Here is a 23818-nt window from a genome sequence, read left to right as displayed (position 1 = left end):
ATGTCTACATTTGTTTTTGCCACGTTGGTTCTATTTCAGACACCTTAATGAATACTTTTCAAATATATTATGTGAGATAAACAGAAAAATAAAAGATGAAAAGTATATAAAACATTTTCTTTAAAGTATAGTTTTTTGAAAGTTCTGTTACTGTCCCCACTACAAAAAAAATATATTAAATACATGTTATTTTGTTCTTGAAAAATGTAATGAAATACCGTAGAATTCCATTTATTGCTATGGAGGACTGCTCCTTCTGGGGAGTGCCAATATGGCTGACCAGTGGCTGGAATTCCAACTCGGGACTCTTTCTAGAGCTCCGACTTTCAAACCACTGACGTCATGTGTTCTTTTGAATATGGCATAAACCCTGGATTGCATATGCTATTGTCACGTTCAGATCGATTTTTAGCAGTCGTATTTTTTCAGTTGCTTTGAACGCACTGAAGTCGGACATTTCCGAGTTCCCAGTTCCGAGTTCTTTTGAACGCGGCATTATATAAATCATTGGTCAAAGCAGAGATGATACGCTATGAACGCAGGCTTGGTCAGATGTGGTAAGAACACCAAGTCCAGTAGATGGCGGTAATGTGACATAACATTGGTTGTCAACCTCCGTCAAACACCACTGATGTAGAATTCGCAAATCTGGGACGCCCTTGGTCGCGCAGCTGTGATTTATTGTGATGGGCCTGGAGGTAAAGTGAGTGAGTGTGCTCGACTCTATACAAATAGTTTAGTGGTGTTGTCTTCAAATGTCCGTTATTCGAGTTGAAACGGATTGGGTGAGTGTCTTTTTAACTATTTTGACTTTGCTTTTTGTCATTATTATCAGCAGAAGTCACAGATTGATCGTGTGTCTAGCTAACGTTAACCTTAGCTCGACTGCAACATCTGTTGTTTCTCGTTGCAGCAGTAGCTATGTAACCATAACATGACATTCTGGTCAGAAATCTGACCAGACAGTTTTTACTCCTAAAATCGTATGCATGCCTGCCCTGTAGGTAACGTTTGCTAGGTAGCTAGTAATGAAATAGGCTAAAACAGTCTGACTACTGTCTGTTGAAGGTCTAGTCAGAAGATAATTTGCATGAAATTAGAAACCATCTGTCTCAGATTCCTTGTATTGTCTGGAAACGGAAAAATACGTGTATATTTCTCCCCTGTGATTGAATTTCTGGTTCTATGGCTTCCTCTAATGACACCCCACCCCTTCCCATCCCTTTTCCCCAGGAGGAGGCAAGAAGCCCATGACAACATGAGTCCTCCAGCTGTGCCTGTGGTCCACTGTTGTTGTCACAGGAACATCAGGTTACACTCAACAGCTGCAGGGGGCTGCCAGTCTACCACCTCTGTGTTCCTTCAACCTACCACCTCTCTGTGTTCCTTCAGCACGTATTGATCTGATCTGCCCCTGGGCGATGGTGAGGAGAGGGCAGCACCATGAATAGATACACCACGCTCAGGCAGCTCGGGGATGGCACCTACGGCTCAGTCATCCTCGGCCGCAGCCTGGAATCAGGAGAACTGGTCGCAATTAAGAAGTGAGTGGAGGTCACATTGTCATAGCATTGTTAGTATGAAAAAAAGATGGCTGTGATCTCTGTGTGCAATTTTTGAAGGGTTGGTGTATAGTTACATATTATCCTCTGGTACCTAAATTGAAGGGCTTCAGCTTACAAGTTGTTGTAGCTGCTAAGCCGTGTAGTAAAATTAGCTGCCAGTGCCTATGGGATTCGCTAGGAATGGCATTAGCCGGTGGCCAATCCCACGCGTGGTTAAGCTGACAGCTGTCTAGGCAGATGTAGACGAATGAAAGTGCACGGATGACTGACAGGCCCACCTATTTGGCTGATTTGAAAAAAAGGCATCTGTTGATGAGTACCTTTGGGCAGCATCATAAAAACTTCTGGCTTCTAGTTATAGCTTTGACAGGAAGTATGTGGGGAGTTCGGCAGCCACAGAATAGTTGCATAAATCTATGATGTTGGTGGCGTCGCTCACTTGAGATTGAAATGGACAGGGCCTCGGCCTACATGTTATAAACCTGCTCTTTTCAATCATACATTTTATGCGTATTCATCCAACTTCTTATATCAATGAAAAGAGTCCCAATATGTTTTACAATAAAAAGTATGATCTATGATATGTTGATCCTTTTAATTCAGTTAGGCTAATCATAAATGATTGCATATTTGTTTCAGAATGAAGAGAAAATTCTACTCATGGGAGGAATGCATGAATCTTCGTGAAGTCATAGTAAGTTCTCCTTTTCAGATATGATGCTTGTGGGTAAAATGCTCCACCTATTGCAGTGTTTTCCCTAGGATTTTTTTTACAGCAGTGGTGGAAAGGGTAGGCACTGCACCACACCGGTATAGGGCAGCCTAAAGAATACATCCTATGCTTTCAGTTGTCTACTGTTTCACCAGTTAGTGTTTTTGTACCACCATTTCAATTCCACCTCTACTCAGAACCACAGAAACCAGCACAAAGAATCTAGAAGGTGACTCTTGTGTGTACTGTCTTTGGATTTTAACTCTCTAGTTCCTCACTCAGACCTAGACATTCATTCTTTGCCGAGAGCTTGAATCCAAAGGAGCGTAGCAGCATTCTAGAAGAAACCAGCCCTCCAGGGATCTTGGTTAGAATGTCAGCTGTAAATAGCATGTGCCACCACCAAGACCCATAATGACTTTCCCCTCTACTCAAAACTATGGCATGGTGAAAGTTGCCTCCATTTACCTCCATACTTTTCAGCGCATGGGAAAACTTCACCCGCATTTACTATGATCTGCTCTAGTTTTCTTTATTACACCTGAGTTATAAAGCATAAAGAAATCCCTAAAGGCTGCACCTTAAGAAATACCAGTTGTTCCCCACACTGTACCCAAGATAATATACAGTTTATTCATGCTTTGATTGTTAATCAATGTTTTTATTTTGAACTAAAGCGTATTTGTTGTATGCCAGTTTTAAGGGTCAGATCTTCTATGTCTTACCTTTTTATGTTTCTAAGTCTGGAGGCCGACTGCAACTTAATTGGGGAGAATGGGCTCGTGGTAATGGCTGGAGCGTAATAATTGGAATGGTATCAAACAAATGGTTTCCAGGTGGTTGATGCCATTCCATTCGCGCCGTTTCAGCCATTGTTATGAGCTGTCCTCCCCTCAGCAGTATCCTGTGGTATCTAAGTCTGGCCATGATGGAGTGTTGCAGAGCTGTTTTTGATGATTTACAGATTGAGGTTATTTCCCTCATGCTTTGTCTTGATTGCTAAGGTACCATCTAATTCGTTCACTCCTTTCAGTCCTTGAAGAAACTCAACCATGCGAATGTGGTCAAACTCAAGGAGGTTATACGGGAAAATGACCACTTGTACTTTGTGTTTGAATACATGAAGGAGAACTTGTATCAACTAATGAAAGACAGGTAAATATAGCTTTTTTTGATTCACATAGCTTAAATATAGGCTATTTGAAATGAGTTTAGTGCTTTGGGGATAAATGTCAGTAGGTCAAAATCATAGCTCATATCTTGTTATTTGTATCATGTTACAGGTCTCGGCTGTTTCCTGAATCTGCCGTGCGAAATATTATGTTCCAGATACTGCAGGGATTAGCTTTTATTCATAAGCATGGTATGATTACAATGATACACTAGCACTTTTTTTTACTAATGCTTTTTACTTGTTACTTTGTATGCTCACTGTATGATTTTCCCCCTAGGATTTTTTCACAGGGATATGAAACCTGAGAATCTTCTGTGCATGGGACCAGAGCTTGTGAAAATAGCTGACTTTGGGCTTGCCCGTGAGATAAGATCTCGGCCGCCATACACAGATTATGTTTCAACAAGATGGTTAGTTTTGTTACCTCCATATGATGGGTTTATGTGTCACTAACCACATTTCTATCCACAGTTTTTATGCGAGTAAAGTCATACCGTATATAAAAAATAAATCACGCCATTTGAGATGGGAAAATGAAGATTCGGTACAATTGTATAAATGCCTACAGATAATTTGTTATTTCGACATGGTGGGATATTTTTGTGTCGGTAAAGTTAATAATGCGAGAAATGGCGGTGGAAACGCCTTTATGCGCAAATATTGATATAATAACCATCATATGTCGTGGAATTTCAGTACTGAGAGAGACTTAGTCATTTCTTCAAACAATCATCTTATTGCAATAATGAAACCGTCAACTCAGTCTTGACTGTTAGGCTGAGAGCCTACCCTTTACAGACCATGCTGTTCCTTATATTCCTCATACCATGATTGCTCAATCATAGCTGGTTCAACCCCCCCCCCCTCCCCCATATAGATAAGTCACTGGGTTCATCCTATGGTCATCTGCCTCTGGTGCTGTCTCCCAGATGCCAGGAAGATTGGGACTACTAAGGCCTTTGCTCTGTTCCTCCAGGCTCTCTCTATCTCGGTGACACCCACCGCATCTCATCTATGGAATGCCAGCTGTAGGTTTTTACTTAGCCATCACTTAGCCCCAGCTTCAAAAAACTCCTCTCATTTCACTCAGGATGAAGGAAATATCTTACTACAGTATTAGTTAAGTAAATCATTTCTAACTATTCATCTCAAACAAATAAGGTGAATACAAATTTTTTCCCTCACACATATCAAAGTAAACTTTGAGTCACTCGATAATATGGTGTTTGGCCCTCCCACTACGACTTGGGAAACCATACAGTTTATAAGGCTACAGATGAAATCAGTTATGATGAACTTCACAGGGTGGTGAAAGTGCACGATGATGAGCTTGATGCTGCTTTCCAATAAATATTGAGGGTCTTATTCTGGTGACATGATGATCGATGCTTGAATGCCATTTGACAAATAAAAAAATATTCTCGCTCTTATCCATAATCTCATCATATACAGTAGGCCAGCCTACCCGTACTGTATCTGTGCGCTGTTGGCTAGAGCGCACGTGCCAAGCCCAGAGTAGACACATTTGCTATTTAACGCAACACTTTTTGTGACGAAACTATTGATAGAGTTGAAAGTCCGATGGAAACACATTGAACTTTAGATTTTTATCCGGTACATAAAAACATAAGCATTTTGTGTGCACTACGTCATCACACACGTCAGTTTGGTGGAAACACCACTGGTGGGAAAATGCACATATTTTCAATGCGAATTTTAGAATCTTCGCCAATTGGATGGAAACCTAACTACTGACACCATATTTAGTTATATCTGAATTTATTTGTCTAATTTTCTGTCAATTTGTGACATGAAACCTCTTGTATTTCTCTCATCATGGGGAGCATCGACCAGCCTATAAAGCCCTTCTCCCTTCCCTGCGTTGTCTTCCAGGTACAGAGCTCCAGAGGTGCTGCTGAGGTCCACCTCGTACAGCTCTCCCATAGACCAGTGGGCTGTGGGCTGCATCATGGCAGAGCTTTACACCCTCAGGCCTCTGTTCCCTGGCTCCAGTGAAGTGGACACCATCTTCAAAATCTGCCAAGTCCTGGGAACTCCAATGAAGGTAGCCTTGTTCTCCGGGGCTGTTAGATCCAGAATATCAGCCAAAAGCAAGCTATACTGTCCTCACATCGTCATGTAAAATGTATTTTGGTGGTGTTAAATACATAAATCAAACCTCACTGAAGATGTGATCAGTCTTGTGTAATGTGCTTTTGAAATGACAAACTTCACAGATTATTTTTGTCATAACATTTAAAAAACAGTTACATCTATCTATTTTATTACTATATGGTAAAATAAGCAGGTCAATAATCATTGTGTTGGATCCACTTCTTCTAGAATGACTGGCTGGAGGGCTTCCAGTTGTCAGCAGCCATGAATTTCCGCTGGCCCCAGTGTGTCCCCAGTAATCTGAGCAGTCTGATCCCCAACGCCAGTACTGAGGCCATCCAACTGATGAGAGACCTACTCCAGTGGGACCCTAAGAAGAGGCCAGCCTCTGCCCATGTAGCAAACCCTGGCTGGGGCATATCTCTGTTATAATCTATGCTTAAATAAATGTTTAGAATGGATCCTTAGAATAGTTATTTTACCATCCACCGATAGAATGGTGAATACTGAAATAATTATTAGATTTAAAGCTATGTTAGCTTGTACATTGCTAAACAGGTTAGATATTCTAACATTTCATGGCATGTTAACTGATTAATATGTCCTGCTTAGGGATCCTTCAAAGCCAATCAATTATTTTATTCTACATTTGCAGGCCCTCAGGTACTCCTACTTCTACGTGGGTCAGGCGTTGGGCACTCCTCAGCAGATCCTGGAGCAGGGCAGGCCTCAGCCAGGTCCCCTACCTCCACAGCCACCACAACCATTACAGCAGCCCCTGCAGCAGCTACAACCACTGCTGCTGCTCAAGCCAGCGCCCCCTCCCCAGCCAGCGCCCCCTTCCCAGCCAGCACCCCCAAATCAGCATTTCACCTCGTCCAGGCCCTTGCAACAGATCCATCCAGCCCCAGTCTCAGCCCCCACCCCAGTTCCATCATACCAGAGGCACTCAAAGCTGTTGCGAGAGCAGCCCAACCGCATGGTGAAGCAGGAGGAGACTGAGAGGGCCCCACAGACTCGCTTAACTTACGTTGTTGACAAGAGCTTGCAGAGCCAGGTGAGTTTTTAGTCACCAACCAGGGCTACTTGAGCACGGCAAGCATTCATCAGTGTAATGTCATTAAATGTTAGAATACCTTGTTAAATGAATACAAAATGAAATGGCTAGGAATGGAAAGTTGATGAATTCTTCAGAAATGTAATTTAACTGTTTTTCTTCCTTCTCTCTCCATAGAGATTGTTAATACACCATTTCCTTTTTTTAACAGTTGACCCAGGAGGCTGAGAATGCCAAATTCTTAAGCTATCAGATGAAACCTAAGGGTGGAGGACGCCGGCGATGGGGCCATGGCACAGGCCTCCTAAAGGGTGACGAGTGGGATGACTTTGAGGACACGGAGCTGACCTCACTAACCTTTCTGGGCAAAACAAAATTTCCTACAGAAAAACGAAGAGAGGAGACTTTGAGCAGGTGAAGATGGTCTCCCTGCGTTATCCCAGTGACCTGCTTTAACCTGCGTTATCCCAGTGACCTGCTTTAACCTGCGTTATCCCAGTGACCTGCTTTAACCTGCGTTATCCCAGTGACCTGCTTTAACCTGCGTTATCCCAGTGACCTGCTTTAACCTGCGTTATCCCAGTGACCTGCTTTAACCTGCTTTATCCCAGTGAACTGCGTTAATCTGCTTTATCCCAGTGACCTGCTTTAACCTGCGTTATCCCAGTGACCTGCTTTAACCTGCGTTATCCCAGTGACCTGCTTTAACCTGCGTTATCCCAGTGACCTGCTTTAACCTGCGTTATCCCAGTGGCCTGCTTTAACCTGCGTTATCCCAGTGACCTGCTTTAACCTGCGTTATCCCAGTGACCTGCTTTAACCTGCGTTATCCCAGTGACCTGCTTTAACCTGCGTTATCCCAGTGACCTGCTTTAACCTGCGTTATCCCAGTGAACTGCGTTAATCTGCTTTATCCCAGTGACCTGCGTTATCAGTCTGATCTTTTCAGATAAGGGCTTTATGTATTTCTGTTATGCCTTTCAGGTACGGAAATGTTTTGGATTTTAGCAGCCCCAAAGTTAAGGGGCAGGTGACGACAGGTGACGATGCACCTTTGAATCTGAACAAGGCCATGTCCTACCAGGAGCCTTCGAGGACAGCCTCTGCCAAACAGTATTACTTGAAGCAGTCAAGATATCTACCAGGTAGAAAATACAAAAACATTACCTTCCTTCCAAGTGGATATTTCTAATAAGGCACTTCCAGTTAGTGCCAATGTACACTACTGTTCAAAAGTTTGGGGTCACTTAGAAATGTGCTTGTTTTTGAAAGAAAACACATTTTCTGTCCATTTTAAAATAACATCAAATTGATCAGAAATACAGTGTAGACATTGTAGTAAATTACTATTGTAGCTGGAAACGGCTTTTAAAACAAAAAAGGGGATATCTACATAGGCGTACAGAGGCCATTATCAGCAACCATCACTCCTGTCTTCCAATGGCACGTTGTGTTAGCTAATCCAAGTTCATCATTTTAAAAGGCTAATTGATCATTATAAAACCCTTTTGCAATTATGTTAGGACAGCTGAAACTGTTGTGCTGATTTTAAAGAAGCAATAAAACTGGCCTTTAGACTAGTTGAGTATCTGAAGCATCAGCATTTGTGGATTCGATTACAGGCTCAAAATGTCCAGAAACAAAGACATTTCTTCTGAAATTCAACAGTCTATTCTTGTTCTGAGAAATGAAGGCTATTTCATGCGAGAAATTGCCAAGAAACTGAAGATCTTGTACAATGCTGTGTACTACTCCCTTCACAGAACAGCGTAAACTGGCTCTAACCAGAATAGAAAGAGGAGTGGGAGGCCCCGGTGCACAACTGAGCAAGAGGTCAAGTACATTAGAGTGTCTAGTTTGAGAAACAGACACCTCACAAGTCATCAACTGGCAGCTTCATTAAATAGTACCCACAAAACACCAGTCTCAACTTCAACAGTGAAGAGGTGACTCTGGGATGCTGGCCTTCTAGGCAGAGTTGCAAAGAAAAAGCCATATCTCAGACTGGCCAATAAAAAGAAAAGATTAAGATGGGCAAAAGAACAGACTGGAAGATTGGAAAACAGTGTAATTACAGATTAATTTAAGTTTGAGGTGTTCGGATCACAAAGAAGAACATTCGTGAGACGCAGATGCTGGAGGAGTGCTTGACGCCATCTGTCAAGCATGGTGAAGGCAATGTGATGGTCTGGGGGTGCTTTGGTGGTGGTAAAGTGAGAGATTTGTACAGGGTAAAAGGGATCTTGAAGAAGAAAGGCTATCACTCCATTTTGCAACGCCATGCCATACCCTGTGGACGGTGCTTAATTGGAGCCAATTTCCTCCTACAACAGAACAATGATCCAAAACACAGCTCCAAACTATGCAAGAACTATTTAGGGAAGAAGCCGTCAGCTGGTATTCTGTCTATAATGGGGTGGCCAGCACAGTCACCGGATCTCAACCCTATTGAGCTGTTGTGGGAGCAGCTTGACCGTATGGTACGTAAGAAGTGCCCATCAGGCCAAGCCAATCCAACTTGTGGGAGGTGCTTCAGGAAGCATGGGGGTGAAATCTCTTCAGATTACCTCAATGAATTGACAACTAGAATGCCAAAGTTCTGTAAGGCTGTAATTGCTGCAAATGGAGGATTCTTTGACGAAAGCAATGTTTGAAGGACACAATTAGTATTTCAATTAAGAATCATTATTTATAACCTTGTCAACATCTTGACTATATTTCCTATTCATTTTGCAACTCATTTCAGGTATGTTCTCATGGAAAACAAGGACATTTCTCTAAGTGACCCCGAACGGTGGTTTATATCATAAAATGGGGTCACTAATTGGCATTGAGCCTTCTTTGTCAGTAAACTTTGAACTTGATGTAACTGCCATTTGTCTACCAAATCAGAGGCATAAGCATATGTACATGCTCTGATATAGAATGCCTAATGGTTTTCAAACCTGGATGAAACCACACATTCTTTTCAGCACCTGATTATCAATGATCATCATCTCAAGAGTGGCTATGTTGCTGAGTCATGATGATGTAGTCTTGTTGAACCACAAGGGGCAGCTTGTTGCAATGGAAATTACATAGCAAACTCTATTTCCTAATCTATCCTATCTAACCCTGCAGGTTTAAGTACTAAAAAGAATATGGCAATAAATTCCAACTACAGTGAAAGCAACCTCTGGGGCAGCAACATTCCTGTTGGAGGAACACTTCCTAACCGAGGCACTCATGGTAATGATTTGTGTTGGGACCAATGTCCTGCATGTTTATCACCTGTCATCCTACTACACTAGTGAGAGGGCTGTGTGGTATAAGCTAGGGTGATGTCTATCTGTGGTGTGTGCTAACAGTATTAAATGTAAGGTACATTTCCTGTTATCTTTGATGGCCCAATCACAGGTTCAAATACTCTTCCAAGTGGATATGTACCGAACTATTACAAAAAAGAGGTTGGCTCTGCCGGGCAAAGAGTGCAACTCGCACCTATAGGGGACTCAACAGCATCAAGTGAGTGATCTATAGGGGACTCAACAGCATCAAGTGAGTGATCTATAGGGGACTCGACAGCATCAAGTGAGGGATCTATAGGGGACTCGACAGCATCAAGTGAGGGATCTATAGGGGACTCGACAGCATCAAGTGAGGGATCTATAGGGGACTCGACAGCATCAAGTGAGGGATCTATAGGGGACTTGACAGCATCAAGTGAGGGATCTTTGTAGTCTCGATGCACAGTTGTCAATCCAGGCTAGGTGCTGTGGAGTAATGTAATTCTATTGTAAGGTAATAATGTGGCTTGTCTCTGCTGTCACAGATTATGCAACCTGGAGGTCGTCTAGCAGAAGTCAGATGGGTGCCTCGTCCTATGTGCCGTCGCCCACCAAGACTACGCCTGGCCTACGGTCTCGCCCCCCAGCACAGGCCATCCATGGGCGCACAGACTGGTCTGCCAAATATGGACACCGCTAGTGGCCTCTTTGGGACACTTGTGTTATTTCAGTACTTCAGATTTGTCTTTTCCCTATAAAAGGAAAAATGTATGTTTTCATATCAAAGTATGTACATGTTATACAGCAATAACCTTGGTTTTGTATTAATCTGTGTCTATATTGTTCAATGTACAACTTTTTCAGTGTATGTGTGTATTATATGGATAAATGACCTCTGCAAAATGTTGGTGTCATTCCATTTTGTTCAGTGACAAATTCCATACAATTTTTTTGTTTTGTTTATTGTGTAGCATAACTTTCTCAACCCCTTCTTAAAATGTTTGTTCCATAGATTTTGTAAAACGTCCCCATGACATCCCCATGATCCAGTCTTTATGCATTTTATATTGCAAATATCACTGTGATATTTTGGCCAACACTGTTTTTCTGTTGCCAATTTGTCTTTTTATTTTTTTAAACATATTTTTCTTGGTGCTTTCTTTCATGAGACATTCTGGAATACAGGAAACGCTTGTATCTTGTTCATTTTTATATTTTATTCATTGTTTTTTTTCTCTGAAACAATAACTCTGCTTTATTTCAATCAGAATTAATGACACAATTGGCTTTAGTGTTATCTTTCTTTGTAATGAATTGTGTGGCTCAAATTTTTTTATTGAGAGATTTACTGTACGTTGACTTGGTTTATCTGCTGGGCCAAATTGTAAAAAAATGTATAACTGCCAGTTACCAAATGCCATTGCTAACATTTTATTTATGTGGTATTGTAATGACCATTTCATTAACAACATTTTTTTTTTTTGTAATGGTCATCTCTTTGACATAGTTCTGGTTTATAATCAATAAACTCATTGATGTGTGTATATCGTCTGATTTAGTAATTAACTAGTTAAGAACAAATTCTTATTTACAATGAAGGCCTACCGAGTTGTTGTGGATTAACTGCCTTGCTCAGGGGAAGAACAATAGATTTTTACTTTGTCAGCTCTGGGTTTCGATCCGGCGACCTTTTGGTTACTGGCCCAACGCTCTGTAACGCACTTGGCTACCTGCCCCCCCACAAACGAACAAGGCAAACCAATCCAGATAAAACAAATCGCCTGACAGTGAAGAGAGAACCTCGACAACTGCTGAAGTGTATTTATTTACTGTTTAAAAGCGAAGTAAAAAAACTTGTTAAATTTTTTTTACAAAAGAAGGCAGACTGCCACGTGCAGTGCCTCATTTGGATGTGTCTGAAGTCTTGGAGCTTGACTTCCCTACGTTTCTCCTACAAATGGGCCTTGAGCTTGTTTGGAGGTTCTAGCAGGGAGTGCAGCTACGCGTATACCAACGATGCTCGTCCGGGAAACTCGTCCTCTTCCACCGAGCGCGGGGCTTCGGGAGGGACGCACATGGAGCGGTGAGGGAGGAAGGGGACACCCGCCTAGCCAGCCAGATCAGCCGAATCAACCCTAGCGATCAATGGGGTGACAGATGTCGCAGCCAGATCGCCCTCACATCCGCAGTAGAGGAGTAGCTCGTCGGTTTATATACCGAGAAAGAGTCATACGATTTGCAGTTACGGGTTGTGTTGTTTTTGGAGTTCGTATTTTAAAATATTGTCTGTTATAACATCTCCGGTAAGATGGAAAGAGTCGGAGAATATGTGATTAGCCTTCTAATATGATTGTTTCACAATGCATTTGTTATTTTACCCATGATGCCTTGCAGACATGCAAATCTCCAACTCAACTCTCATGTTGGTCATATGACAGTGCTTGAGGTTCACTTCTTCGTTAGAAGTGTTTCGTAACTTTGTTAATTAACTTATTCGGAGTTCACACAAATGTTTTATTTTAGTTTATCTTTATTTAACTAGGCAAGTCAGTAAATAATAACATCTCCGGTAAGATGGAAAGAGTCGGAGAATATGTGATTTGCCTTCTAATATGATTGTTTCACAATGCATTTGTTATTTTACCCATGATGCCTTGCAGACATGCAAATCTCCAACTCAACTCTCATGTTGGTCATATGACAGTGCTTGAGGTTCACTTCTTCGTTAGAAGTGTTTCGTAACTTTGTTAATTAACTTATTCGGAGTTCACACAAATGTTTTATTTTAGTTTATCTTTATTTAACTAGGCAAGTCAGTAAATAATAAATTCTTAATTTCAATGACGGTGGGCTAACTGCTTGTTCAGTGGCAGAACGACAGATTTGTACCTTGTTAGCTCGGGAATTCGAACTTGCAACTTTTCGGTTACGAGTCCAACGCCCTAACCACTAGGCTACCCTGCTGCCCCACATTAAAGGTGCATACTTGACTCTCGACATATAAGGTCAGTATTACTTAGACTTATCTAGAAATTATTGGTTGATAATTACACAGACAACCGCATGTTTTGAATGCTTTTGTTTTTCAGCTTAATTGTCTTGTATGTTTCAGTGTTCTAGTTTCAGAGTAGGCTGTTCACAATGTACAGTAATGTATTTGACAGGCATGCATGCACCAAAAAATCTAATGCAATGCATCTAGCACACATGAAAGCGTAATGGAATGTGGTTATTTCTTTCCTACAGTAAACTACAATTTCACCATGTCTGGAAAAGTGGTGTTGACTTATTTTAATGGGAGGGGGAGAATGGAGTCAATTCGATGGCTTTTAGCAGTTGTTGGAGTTGAGGTAAGTAGGCTGAACAAATAAAACACAATTTTACTGTAGGTTGTTTACATGAGTTGAAATAGTGGCTAGAGTGAAATGGTGGCTAGAGTGAAATAGTGGCTAGAGTGAAATGGTGGCTAGAGTGAAATGGTGGCTAGAGTGAAATGGTGGCTAGACAAACATGTGATGCCCACAGATGGATCACTGAACTGGATGTTCTGTCATAATTAAAATATACATTTTATGTCCACAGTTTGAGGAAGTGAATATAACAAAGCGCCAGGAATATGTAAAACTGTTGAGTGGTAAGTTAGGTCACAATGGTAATATAACTCTGATAACATGCTCATTGATTTGAAGGGTGTTTAATTGTTTCACCTTAATTCTTTTTAGATGGAGCACTCATGTTTGAGCAGGTTCCCTTGGTGGAAATGGATGGAATGAAGCTGGTTCAAACCAAGGCTATCCTGAACTACATAGCAGGGAAATACAATCTCTATGGGAAAGACTTAAAAGAACGAGTCATGTATGTATGACATTTTTTATGATTGAATTCAAACTTTTATTTACTTGTTTGGTTGTATTACAGAGACATAAGTGAAGCTGTTTGTACAAAAAAGGAGGGAAATCTGCTATGGTTTCAAAGGGTTTGGTTTTCATTTACTTTTAGGATTGACATGTATGCTGAGGGCGTGCAGGACTTGATGCAAATGATGATGGCGTTGCCCTTCATGCCGCCTGACGCCAAGAAAACTAAACTGGAGGAGATAGAGAGGAAAGCAACAAGCCGTTACCTCCCTGTGTTCGAGAAGGTACTGTATGATTTGGGCCTTGGCCAGATGGGAAGAGTAGAGCTCACTAAGGGGAGGAAATCTAATCTAAGCTGTTATATTAGCATAACAATTGCAACATACCATGTTTGCTAAGGCAACAGAAAAGAAGATTGGCACGTTTGCACAAGTTGTATTGCATAAAGAGGCTGTCCACTCCCTAGCATACTACTCGCCAATGTCCAGTCTCTTGACAACAAGGTTGATGAAATCCGAGCAAGGGTAGCATTCCAGAGAGACATCAGAGACTGTAACGTTCTTTGCTTCACGGAAACATGGCTCACTCAAGAGACACTAACGGAGTCGGTGCAGCCAGCTGGTTTCTTCACGCATCGCGCTGACAGAAACAAGCATCTTTCTGGTAAGAAGAGGGGCGGGGCGGTATGCCTTATGATTAACAAGACGTGGTGTGATCATAACAACATACAGGAACTCAAGTCCTTCTGTTCACCTAACTTAAAATTCCTCACAATCAAATGTCGACCGCATTATCTACCAAGGGAATTATCTTCGATTATAATCACAGCCGTATATATTACCCCCCAAGCAGACACATCGATGGCCCTGAACAAACTTTATCTGACTCTATGTAAACTGGAAACCACACATCCTGAGGCTGCATTCATTGTAGCTGGGGATTTTAACAAGGCTAATCTGAAAACAAGACTCCCTAAATTCTATCAGCATATCGATTGTGCTACCAGGGCTGGTAAAACCCTGGATCATTGTTATTCTAACTTCTGCGACGCATATAAGGCCCTCCCCGCCCTCCTTTCGGAAAAGCTGACCACGACTTAATTTTGTTGCTTTCAGCCTACAAACAGAAACTAAAACAAGAAGCTCCCGCGCTCAGGTCTGTTCAACGCTGGTCCGACCAATCTGATTCCACGCTTCAAGACTGCTTTGATCACGTGGATTGGGATATGTTCCGCATTGCGTCCAACAACAACATTGACGAATATGCTGATTCGGTGGGCGAGTTCATTAGAAAGTGCATTGGCGACATTATACCCACAGCAACGATTAAAACATTCCCAAACCAGAAACCGTGGATTGATGGCAGCATTCGCGCGAAACTGAAAGCGCGAACCACTGCTTTTAACCAGGGCAAGGTGACCGGAAACATGACCGAATACAAACAGTGTAGCTATTCCCTCCGCAAGGCAATCAAACAAGCTAAATGCCAGTATAGAGACAAAGTAGAGTCGCAATTCAACAGCTCAGACACAAGAGGTATGTGGCAGGGTCTACAGTCAATCACGGATTACAAAAAGAAAACCAGCCCCGTCGCGGACCAGGATGTCTTGCTCCCAGACAGACTAAATAACTTTTTTGCTCGCTTTGAGGACAATACAGTGCCACTGACACGGCCCGCTACCAAAACCTGCGGGCTCTCCTTCACTGCAGCCGAGGTGAGTAAAACATTTAAACGTGTTAACCCTCGCAAGGCTGCAGGCCCAGACGGCATTCCCAGCCGCGTCCTCAGAGCATGCGCAGATCAGCTGGCTGGTGTGTTTACGGACATATTCAATCAATCCTTATCCCAGTCTGCTGTTCCCACATGCATCAAGAGGGCCACCATTGTTCCTGTTCCCAAGAAAGCTAAGGTAACTGAGCTAAACGACTACCGCCACGTAGCACTCACTTCCGTCATCATGAAGTGCTTTGAGAGACTAGTCAAGGACCATATCACCTCCACCCTACCTGACACCCTAGACCCACTCCAATTTGCTTACCGACCAAATAGGTCCACAGACGACGCAATCGCAACCACACTGCACACTGCCCTAACCCATCTGGACAAGAGGAATAGCTATGTGAGAATGATGTTCATCGACTACAGCTCAGCATTTAACACCATAGTACCCTCCAAACTCGTCATCAAGCTCGAGACCCTGGGTCTCGACCCCGCCCTGTGCAACTGGGTACTGGACTTCCTGACGGGCCGCCCCCAGGTGGTGAGGGTAGGTAACAACATCTCCACCCCACTGATCCTCAACACTGGGGCCCAACAAGGGTGCGTTCTGAGCCCTCTCCTGTACTCCCTGTTCACCCACGACTGCGTGGCCATGCACGCCTCCAACTCAATCATCAAGTTTGCGGACGACACTACAGTGGTAGGCTTGATTACCAACAACGACGAGACGGCCTACAGGGAGGAGATGAGGGCCCTCGGAGTGTGGTGTCAGGAAAATAACCTCACACTCAACGTCAACAAAACAAAGGAGATGATTGTGGACTTCAGGAAACAGCAGAGGGAGCACCCCCCTATCCACATCGACGGGACAGTAGTGGAGAGGGTAGTAAGTTTTAAGTTCCTCGGCGTACACATCACGGACAAACTGAATTGGTCCACCCACACAGACAGCGTTGTGAAGAAGGCGCAGCAACGCCTCTTCAACCTCAGGAGGCTGAAGAAATTCGGCTTGTCACCAAAAGCACTCAAACTTCTACAGATGCACAATCAAGAGCATCCTGTCGGGCTGTATCACTCCATGGTACGGCAACTGCTCCGCCCACAACCGTAAGGCTCTCCAGAGGGTAGTGAGGTCTGCACAACGCATCACCGGGGGCAAACTACCTGCCCTCCAGGACACCTACACCACCCGATGTCACAGGAAGGCCATAAAGATCATCAAGGACAACAACCACCCGAGCCACTGCCTGTTCACCCCGCTATCATCCAGAAGGCGAGGTCAGTACAGGTGCATCAAAGCAGGGACCGAGAGACTGAAAAACAGCTTCTATCTCAAGGCCATCAGACTGTTAAACAGCCACCACTAACATTTAGTGGCTGCTGCCAACATACTGACTCAACTCCAGCCACTTTAATAATGGGAATTGATGGAAATTTATGTAAAAATGTATCACTAGCCACTTTAAACAATGCCACTTAATATAATGTTTACATACCCTACATTACTCATCTCATATGTATATGTATATACTGTACTCTATATAATCTACTGCATCTTGCCATCTTTATGTAATACATGTATCACTAGCCACTTTAAATTATGCCACTTTGTTTATATACCCTACATTACTCATCTCATATGTATATACTGTACTCTATACCATCTACTGCATCTTGCCTATGCCGTTCTGTACCATCACTCATTCATATATCTTTATGTACATTCTTTATCCCTTTACACTTGTGTGTATAAGGTAGTAGTTGTGGAATTGTTAGGTTAGATTACTTGTTGGTTATTACTGCATTGTCGGAACTAGAAGCACAAGCATTTCGCTACACTCGCATTAACATCTGCTAACCATGTGTATGTGACAAATACATTTGATTTGCTTGTGATTTTCTCACAGGCGCTAATTAGCTCCCAGTACCTGGTGGGTTATCAGTTGAGCTGTGCTGATGTCCAGCTACTTGAAACCACCTTGATGTTGGAGGAGACATTTCCAACAATTCTTTCCAAATTCCCTGTTGTTAAGGTAAAGTTGATTACAAATGTATTTTGTTCTTGACAAAATAATCATTAGTCAAATCATCTTGTTACATTTGAGTCTCATCAAAACATGTTAGAGGTTGACATAACCCCAGTAGCATATGAATATCACATACCAGCTCCACAGCACATTTGTTAGATATCAGTATACAATATGACTGGCCATACCGGTTCAAATGTACTGCTACAAAACCCTGGGTGTGTCCCAATAATCTCTCCTCTCTCATGAAGTCTACACTCTTTCAGTACTTCCCACAAATCTCAAAGCATTGGATTAGTGGAGGCATATTTCTTTTACCAGTAGCCTTTCAAATCAGTGAAGGGAAGCGAAGAAGTGCACACTCTAGGAGGAAGGATAGATGATTAGGACATATTACACAGCAGATTTAAAAGAAGGGTAAAAAGAACCATGAATACTTCAGTTGATTCATTCTTGATTGGGTGTGAATGGTTTTCTTTTCAGGCTTTTCAAGGGAGGATGAAAAGCCTACCAGCCATTCACAAGTTCCTGCAGCCAGGCAGCAAGAGGAAGCCTCAATCAGATGACGTATATGTAAAGACTGTGTGTGAGGTGTTAGACTTCAAGCTCTGATGCTCATCTAAACATCAAGTAAAATTGACTTTTAAGAGTTGAAGCTAATATAATACATTATCTATACATTATTCCATATTGTCATTCCAAAGTCATAATTTCTTGTAACATGTTGTGGTGGAGAAATTATGACATAAGCTTATGAATTGTTTAACCCTGGCAATATGAGTGTGGTGTATTGGTTGGAAAACCTGTTTTATAACTAGTTCCCTTTGTGCTCACAAGAAGAAGTTTTCGACAATACCCAAGAGAGAACCTTGATTTACTTGGGTGAACGCCCAGAAATAGCCTCTGAGAACTTTATCAGGAGCAGGTGTCTTGTTACACATTCTCTTTTGTACCCAAAACTCCTCGTGCTGAGGATGAATCATGTTTGTGTGAGTTGTGTGTATCCTAGTATAAAAGGTGCTTGAGCTTCTGACCGACCTGTACTGAGTGTGCAGAATTTGTTGTAACCTTTCCACTGGCGTGACTCTTATTAAAGTTAATTTACTAATTGACTTGATGAGTCCTTGATGGTAGTTTCTATTACAATTTGTAAGGACAATTGTTTAACGAGCACAAGTATTTTAGGTTTTCCAATATTGTGCACATAAAGAAAAAGGCTGTTGAACAAACAAAATATCCGCTGTAATTAAACCCTCCGTGTCTGTTGTGAGTTTTCCATCATTGATAGAGGATATTTACTGTCATGCAACTGAATATGATTATGTAAAACTATTGAAAGGTAAGTAGTCAAACCTGCAATGCTATAAATGTATTTTGTACGAGTAGTAAATGTCATTGTATTTCTGTTCCCATATCCATTGAACAAATCATAGCCTGTGTGCTTATAACCAGTAGTATATTTAATTGTTCAACAAAAAGTGCTCCTTTGTTCTTACAATGACTGAGTGAATAGTTAGACTGTACTTCATTCAACTTAAACAATTTCCTATGAGACACATAACTATTCAAGGAAGTACAGTGGCTTGCGAAAGTATTCACCCCCTTGGCATGTTTCCTATTTTGTTGCCTTACAACCTGGAATTTTTGGGGGGGTTGTATCATGAGATTTACACAACATCCTACCACTTTGAAGATGCTTTTTTTTTGTGTGAAACAAGAAATAAGAAAAAAAATGGAAAACTTGAGCATGCATAACTATTCACCCCCCAAGTCAATACTTTGTAGAGACACCTTTTGCAGCAATTACAGCTGCAAGTCTCTTGGGGTATATCTCTATAAGCTTGGCACATCTAGCCACTGGGATTTTTGCCCATTCTTCAAGGCAAAACTGCTCCAGCTCCTTCAAGTTGGATGGGTTCCGCTGGTGTACAGCAATCTTTAAGTCATAGCACAGATTCTCAATTGGATTGAGGTCTGAGCTTTCCAAGACGTTTAAATGTTTCCCCTTAAACCACTCAAGTGTTGCTTTAGTAGTATGCTTAGGGTCATTGTCCTGCTGGAAGGTGAACCTCCGTCCCAGTCTCTGGAAGACTGAAACAGGTTTCCCTCAAGAATTTCCCTGTATTTAGAGCCAGCCATCATTCCTTCAATTCTGACCAGTTTCCCCAGTCCCTGCTGATGAAAAACATCCCCACAGCATGATGCTTCCACCGTCATGCTTCACTGTGAGGATGGTGTTCTCGGGGTGATGGGAGGTGTTGGGTTTGCACCAGACATAGCGTTTTCCTTGATGGCCAAAAAGCTCAATTTTAGTCTCATCTGACCAGAGTACCTTCTTCCATATGTTTGAGGAGTCTCCCAGATGCCTTTTGGCAAACACCAAATGTGTTAGCTTTTTTTTCCTTCTTTAAGCAATGGCTTTTTTCTGTCCATTCTTCCATAAAGCTCAGCTATGTGGAGTGTACCGCTTAAAGTGGTCCTATGGACAGATACTCCAATCTCCGCTGTGGAGCTTTGCAGCTCCTTCAGGGTTATCTTTGGTCTCTTTGTTGCCTCTCTGATTAATGCCCTCCTTGCCTGGTCTGTGAGTTTTGGTGGACGGCCCTCTCTTGGCAGGTTTGTCATATTCTTTCCATTTTTTAATAATGGATTTAATGGTGCTCTGTGGGATGTTCAAAGTTTCAGATTTTTTTTATAACCCAACCCTGATCTGTACTTCTCCACAACTTTGTCCCTGACCTGTTTGTAGAGCTCCTTGGTCTTCATGGTGCCGCTTGCTTGGTGGTGCCCCTTGCTTAGTGGTGTTGCAGACTGGGGCCTTTCAGAACATGTTTATATATACTGAGATCATGTGACACTTAGATTGCACACAGGTGGACTTTATTTAACAAATTATGTGACTTCTGAAGGTAATTGGTTGCACCAGATCTTATTTAGGGGTATCATAGCAAAGGGGGTGAATACATATGCACTTTTCCATTTAAATTTTTTAGAGTTTTTTTTAAACAAGTACTTTTTAAAATTTCACTTCATCCAATTTGGACTATTTTGTGTATGTCCATTACATGAAATCCAAATAAAAATCAATTTAAATTACAGGTTGTAATGCAAAAAAATGGGGAAAACGCCAAGGGGGATGAATACTTTTGCAAGGCACTGTAACAACCTTTTTACTCACCATTCACATAGCATTTAGTCATTGTGTATGTGCACTCATTGCCCCAGTGCTGCATACTTTAGGAATGACATAAAAGCAGTAATATGATCATAGGTTGCAGGATCAAGTTCTTTAAAGAACGTACAAACATTAAGGATGATTACAATAATACATATAGGCAAGCACAAACAATGTGCAAATGCAAATTCATCCCTTGTGATGACATTTTCCATCTTGCTTTAGTTGGTTGTTGTATTGTTCAAATCACATTACAATGACACTCATGAAGAGAAGTCGTAGGACCATCAGCACACTGAGTAAAGAAAACAGATATGATAACTTCATATTGATTGTGCACATTAATTATTTAATTAGAAACATTCCAAAACAGGGTAAATTGTAACAGCCATCAAAATACAATGAAAATCAGCAAAGAGTTTCACCTAACCTCCATATATTTCAAAACCATGCAATAATGAGTATAGTGGACTTTTGATGATTCTCACCTTAGTCCTGCCATGATACCACCTGGCATTATTTTACCAGATTTCTTGAATCTCATTCCCATTACTATTGTCAGCGCTCCTGAGGCAACTGAGAAAAAAAAGAAGATGTATGAAATTCTATGTCAAGACATGTCAAGACCTAAAATATACACATCCCAGCACGTATACATCCCAGCATAGCAGGCATACTAACCGAGGGAGTAGAAAGTCTTGGTTGGGTCATTTGAAATCATGAAGGCCCCATAGGCGGCTATGCTGCCAAACAATAGCCCAGCTATCAGTGACATGACACTACCTGTAGTAAAAAATATATAGAATATCTGTTACTTGCTCAGCTTGTTAACAGGATCAAAGTCAGTAAGACCAAGGAGCTGATTATGATATACTACAGGAACGGGGTCCAAAAACACGTGTACAGTCGTGAAGAAGTCGCGACAGCGTCTCTTCCCCCTCAGGAAGTTGAAAAAGTTTGTCAAATCCTCAAAAAGTTCTACAGCTGTACCATTGAGAGCATTTTGACTGGCTGCATCACTGCCTAGTATGACAATAGCACCGTCCTCGATCGCATGGCGCTACAGAGGATGGTGCGGACAGCCCACCACATCATTGGGGCCGAGCTCCCTGCCTTCCTGGACATCTATATCAGGCAGTGTGGAAGGAAGGCCCTGAAAATCGTTAGACTCCAACCCCCCCAGCCATAGACTATTTTGTCTGCTTCCGTACGGCAACCGGTACCGGTGCATCAAGTCTGACACCAACAGGCTCTTGAACAGCTTCTATCTCCAAGCAATAAGACTGATAAATAGCTAACAAAATAGCTACACGGACAATCTTTATTTACCTTTTAGTTTTGCACAGGGCCCTGCACATACACACACTCCATCATCTGCTCACTCACATTATATGCACATACATTTATACTGACTCTATACACACTCACATACAAGCTGCTGCTGCTACTCTGTTTATCTTATATCCTGTTGCCTAGTCACCTTACCCCTATACATATCTACCTCCCACCACTCCAGTATCCCTGCACATTGTTAATATGGTATTGGAATTGACCCTGTACACAGTATAATTACTTCGTTATTGTGTTCTTCATATTTCTTCTTCTTTCTGGTGTTTTTTCAAGTATTACACTGTTATTGATTATTGCATTGTTGGGTTTTGAGTTTGCAAGAAAGGCATTTCACTGTACTTATTTATGCAAGTGACATTCAAAACTTGAAACTTGCATGAAACTGTGATAATGACAAATTAATGTTGCTTTGTGCATTTTGAACTGCTTGACTAGAAACTCCTACCTTTTTTCTTGTATCCCATGAATCCCCCAAAGACTATGGCTGCAGCGTAGCCAAATCCAAGCCAGTCAATTGCCATTGCAGTGCTGTGGAGCAGGAGTATGGGTAAACACCAATTCATCTTAGACTACATTGCTAACTGTTACAAGATACTGTAGCTAGATACAATTATGTAGCGAACGGAAACGGACACTTGACAAACACTGACCACTTGAAATATATGCATACAACTCAGATAGGAATATAATGAATTCATTTACCTGGTATTTGCTAATTTAAACGTAAAATAAATGAGTAAAAATGTACGCCTGTTGTCCCAATGGGTCTGTTCGTTTTGCATGCCCCGGTGTCCAGGATGAGTGGAGGTAGTACATTTGCGACCATTCCATTGGTGCTTAGGTTAAATTTTCAGCCACCCGGGTACCGGTCCATGCGAAACGAACTCGCCCAGTGGCACTAGGAAGTGTTATGTGAAAGTGCGCATGCGCGTACAAATTACGCGCTCACAACTGCATCACTTCCCTTTCAACCTGTCTTCAATAACCCACTAAAAAATACATTAAAAAAGAAATTAATAACGAAAAAGAAACGAACAAAGAAAATACCAAACGCTTTTGATTGTCATTCCGTTATTACATAAGTCTCAAAAACACAAATGAACACAAGCATAATTGAATCATTGAACAAGTTTATGATGTCAGATCAGGTTCAAATGTGGTATAGGGCAAGGTGAGTAGGTCAAAGTACATTTATGACTAAGGCACTTTTTCTGCATTGCATTAACAAGTATTAAAGGATATGCATAAGAGCAGCACAATCTTCTGAACTTTCTTAGCAGCGCATTAGATAATTTGAGAGGAATATTTAGGAAATTAACAAATACAAAATATAAATGTATCTCTTCAATCAACAAGGTAACATTTTCATTCTATATTCATAGGATTTTTTGTATCTGCATTTCAGGAAAGGCATGCACAACTGTTCAAGTAAGGTACAGGATGTCAACAAAACAGTCTGTCCATGTACATACACTACATAACCAGAAGTATGTGGACACCTGCTCGTCGAACATCTCATTTCAAATCATGGGCATTAATATGGATTTGGTCCCCCTTTTGCTGCTATAACAGCCTCCACTCTTCTGGGAAGGCTTTCCACTAGATGTTGGAACATTGCTGCGGGGACTTGCTTCCATTCAGCCACAAGCATTAGTGAGATCGGGCACTGATGTTGGGCGATAAGGCCTGGCTCTCAGTCAGCGTTCCAATTCATCCCAAAGGTGTTCGATGGGGTTGAGGTCAGGGATCTGTGTTCTTCCACACCGATCTTGACAAACCATTTCTGTATGGACCTCACTTT

General features: G+C 41.8%; 3 protein-coding genes across 5 annotated transcripts; 2 read left to right on the top strand and 1 right to left on the bottom strand.

The window, feature by feature from the left end:
- Positions 1-584: 584 nt before the first annotated feature.
- Positions 585-11433, top strand: LOC139580446 (serine/threonine-protein kinase ICK-like). 3 transcript variants are annotated; one of them, XM_071409122.1, is made up of 14 exons: positions 585-785; positions 1234-1544; positions 2205-2259; positions 3311-3432; positions 3561-3640; positions 3729-3861; positions 5345-5516; positions 5795-5962; positions 6222-6623; positions 6835-7037; positions 7608-7768; positions 9744-9851; positions 10020-10160; positions 10435-10572. In XM_071409122.1, exons 2-13 carry the CDS (start codon positions 1444-1446, stop codon positions 10133-10135), a joined length of 1821 nt encoding a protein of 606 aa, XP_071265223.1. In that variant the 5' UTR covers positions 585-785; positions 1234-1443; the 3' UTR covers positions 10136-10160; positions 10435-10572. The 3 variants fall into 3 exon arrangements, with proteins under 3 accessions (XP_071265223.1, XP_071265221.1, XP_071265222.1); XM_071409120.1 differs by having other exon boundaries at positions 591-785; positions 10020-10127; positions 10435-11433; XM_071409121.1 differs by lacking the exon at positions 10020-10160 and having other exon boundaries at positions 593-785; positions 10435-11433.
- A 1144-nt stretch (positions 11434-12577) lies between these two features.
- Positions 12578-18758, top strand: LOC139580447 (glutathione S-transferase 3-like). Its single transcript, XM_071409123.1, has 7 exons — positions 12578-12894; positions 13136-13239; positions 13472-13523; positions 13612-13744; positions 13889-14030; positions 17373-17498; positions 17976-18758. Exons 2-7 carry the CDS (start codon positions 13153-13155, stop codon positions 18102-18104), a joined length of 669 nt encoding a protein of 222 aa, XP_071265224.1. The 5' UTR covers positions 12578-12894; positions 13136-13152; the 3' UTR covers positions 18105-18758.
- A 173-nt stretch (positions 18759-18931) lies between these two features.
- Positions 18932-22885, bottom strand: LOC139580448 (transmembrane protein 14A-like). Its single transcript, XM_071409124.1, has 5 exons — positions 22720-22885; positions 22463-22545; positions 21349-21450; positions 21156-21243; positions 18932-20962 (listed from the first exon to the last, which is right to left on the bottom strand). Exons 1-5 carry the CDS (start codon positions 22797-22799, stop codon positions 20914-20916), a joined length of 402 nt encoding a protein of 133 aa, XP_071265225.1. The 5' UTR covers positions 22800-22885; the 3' UTR covers positions 18932-20913.
- Positions 22886-23818: the final 933 nt, after the last annotated feature.

Source organism: Salvelinus alpinus, chromosome 7 (genome assembly GCF_045679555.1).
Source record: "Salvelinus alpinus chromosome 7, SLU_Salpinus.1, whole genome shotgun sequence".
NCBI lineage: Eukaryota > Metazoa > Chordata > Actinopteri > Salmoniformes > Salmonidae > Salvelinus > Salvelinus alpinus.
Note: the sequence above shows the minus strand (reverse complement) of the source record. Positions and strands in the feature narration are given on the sequence as shown.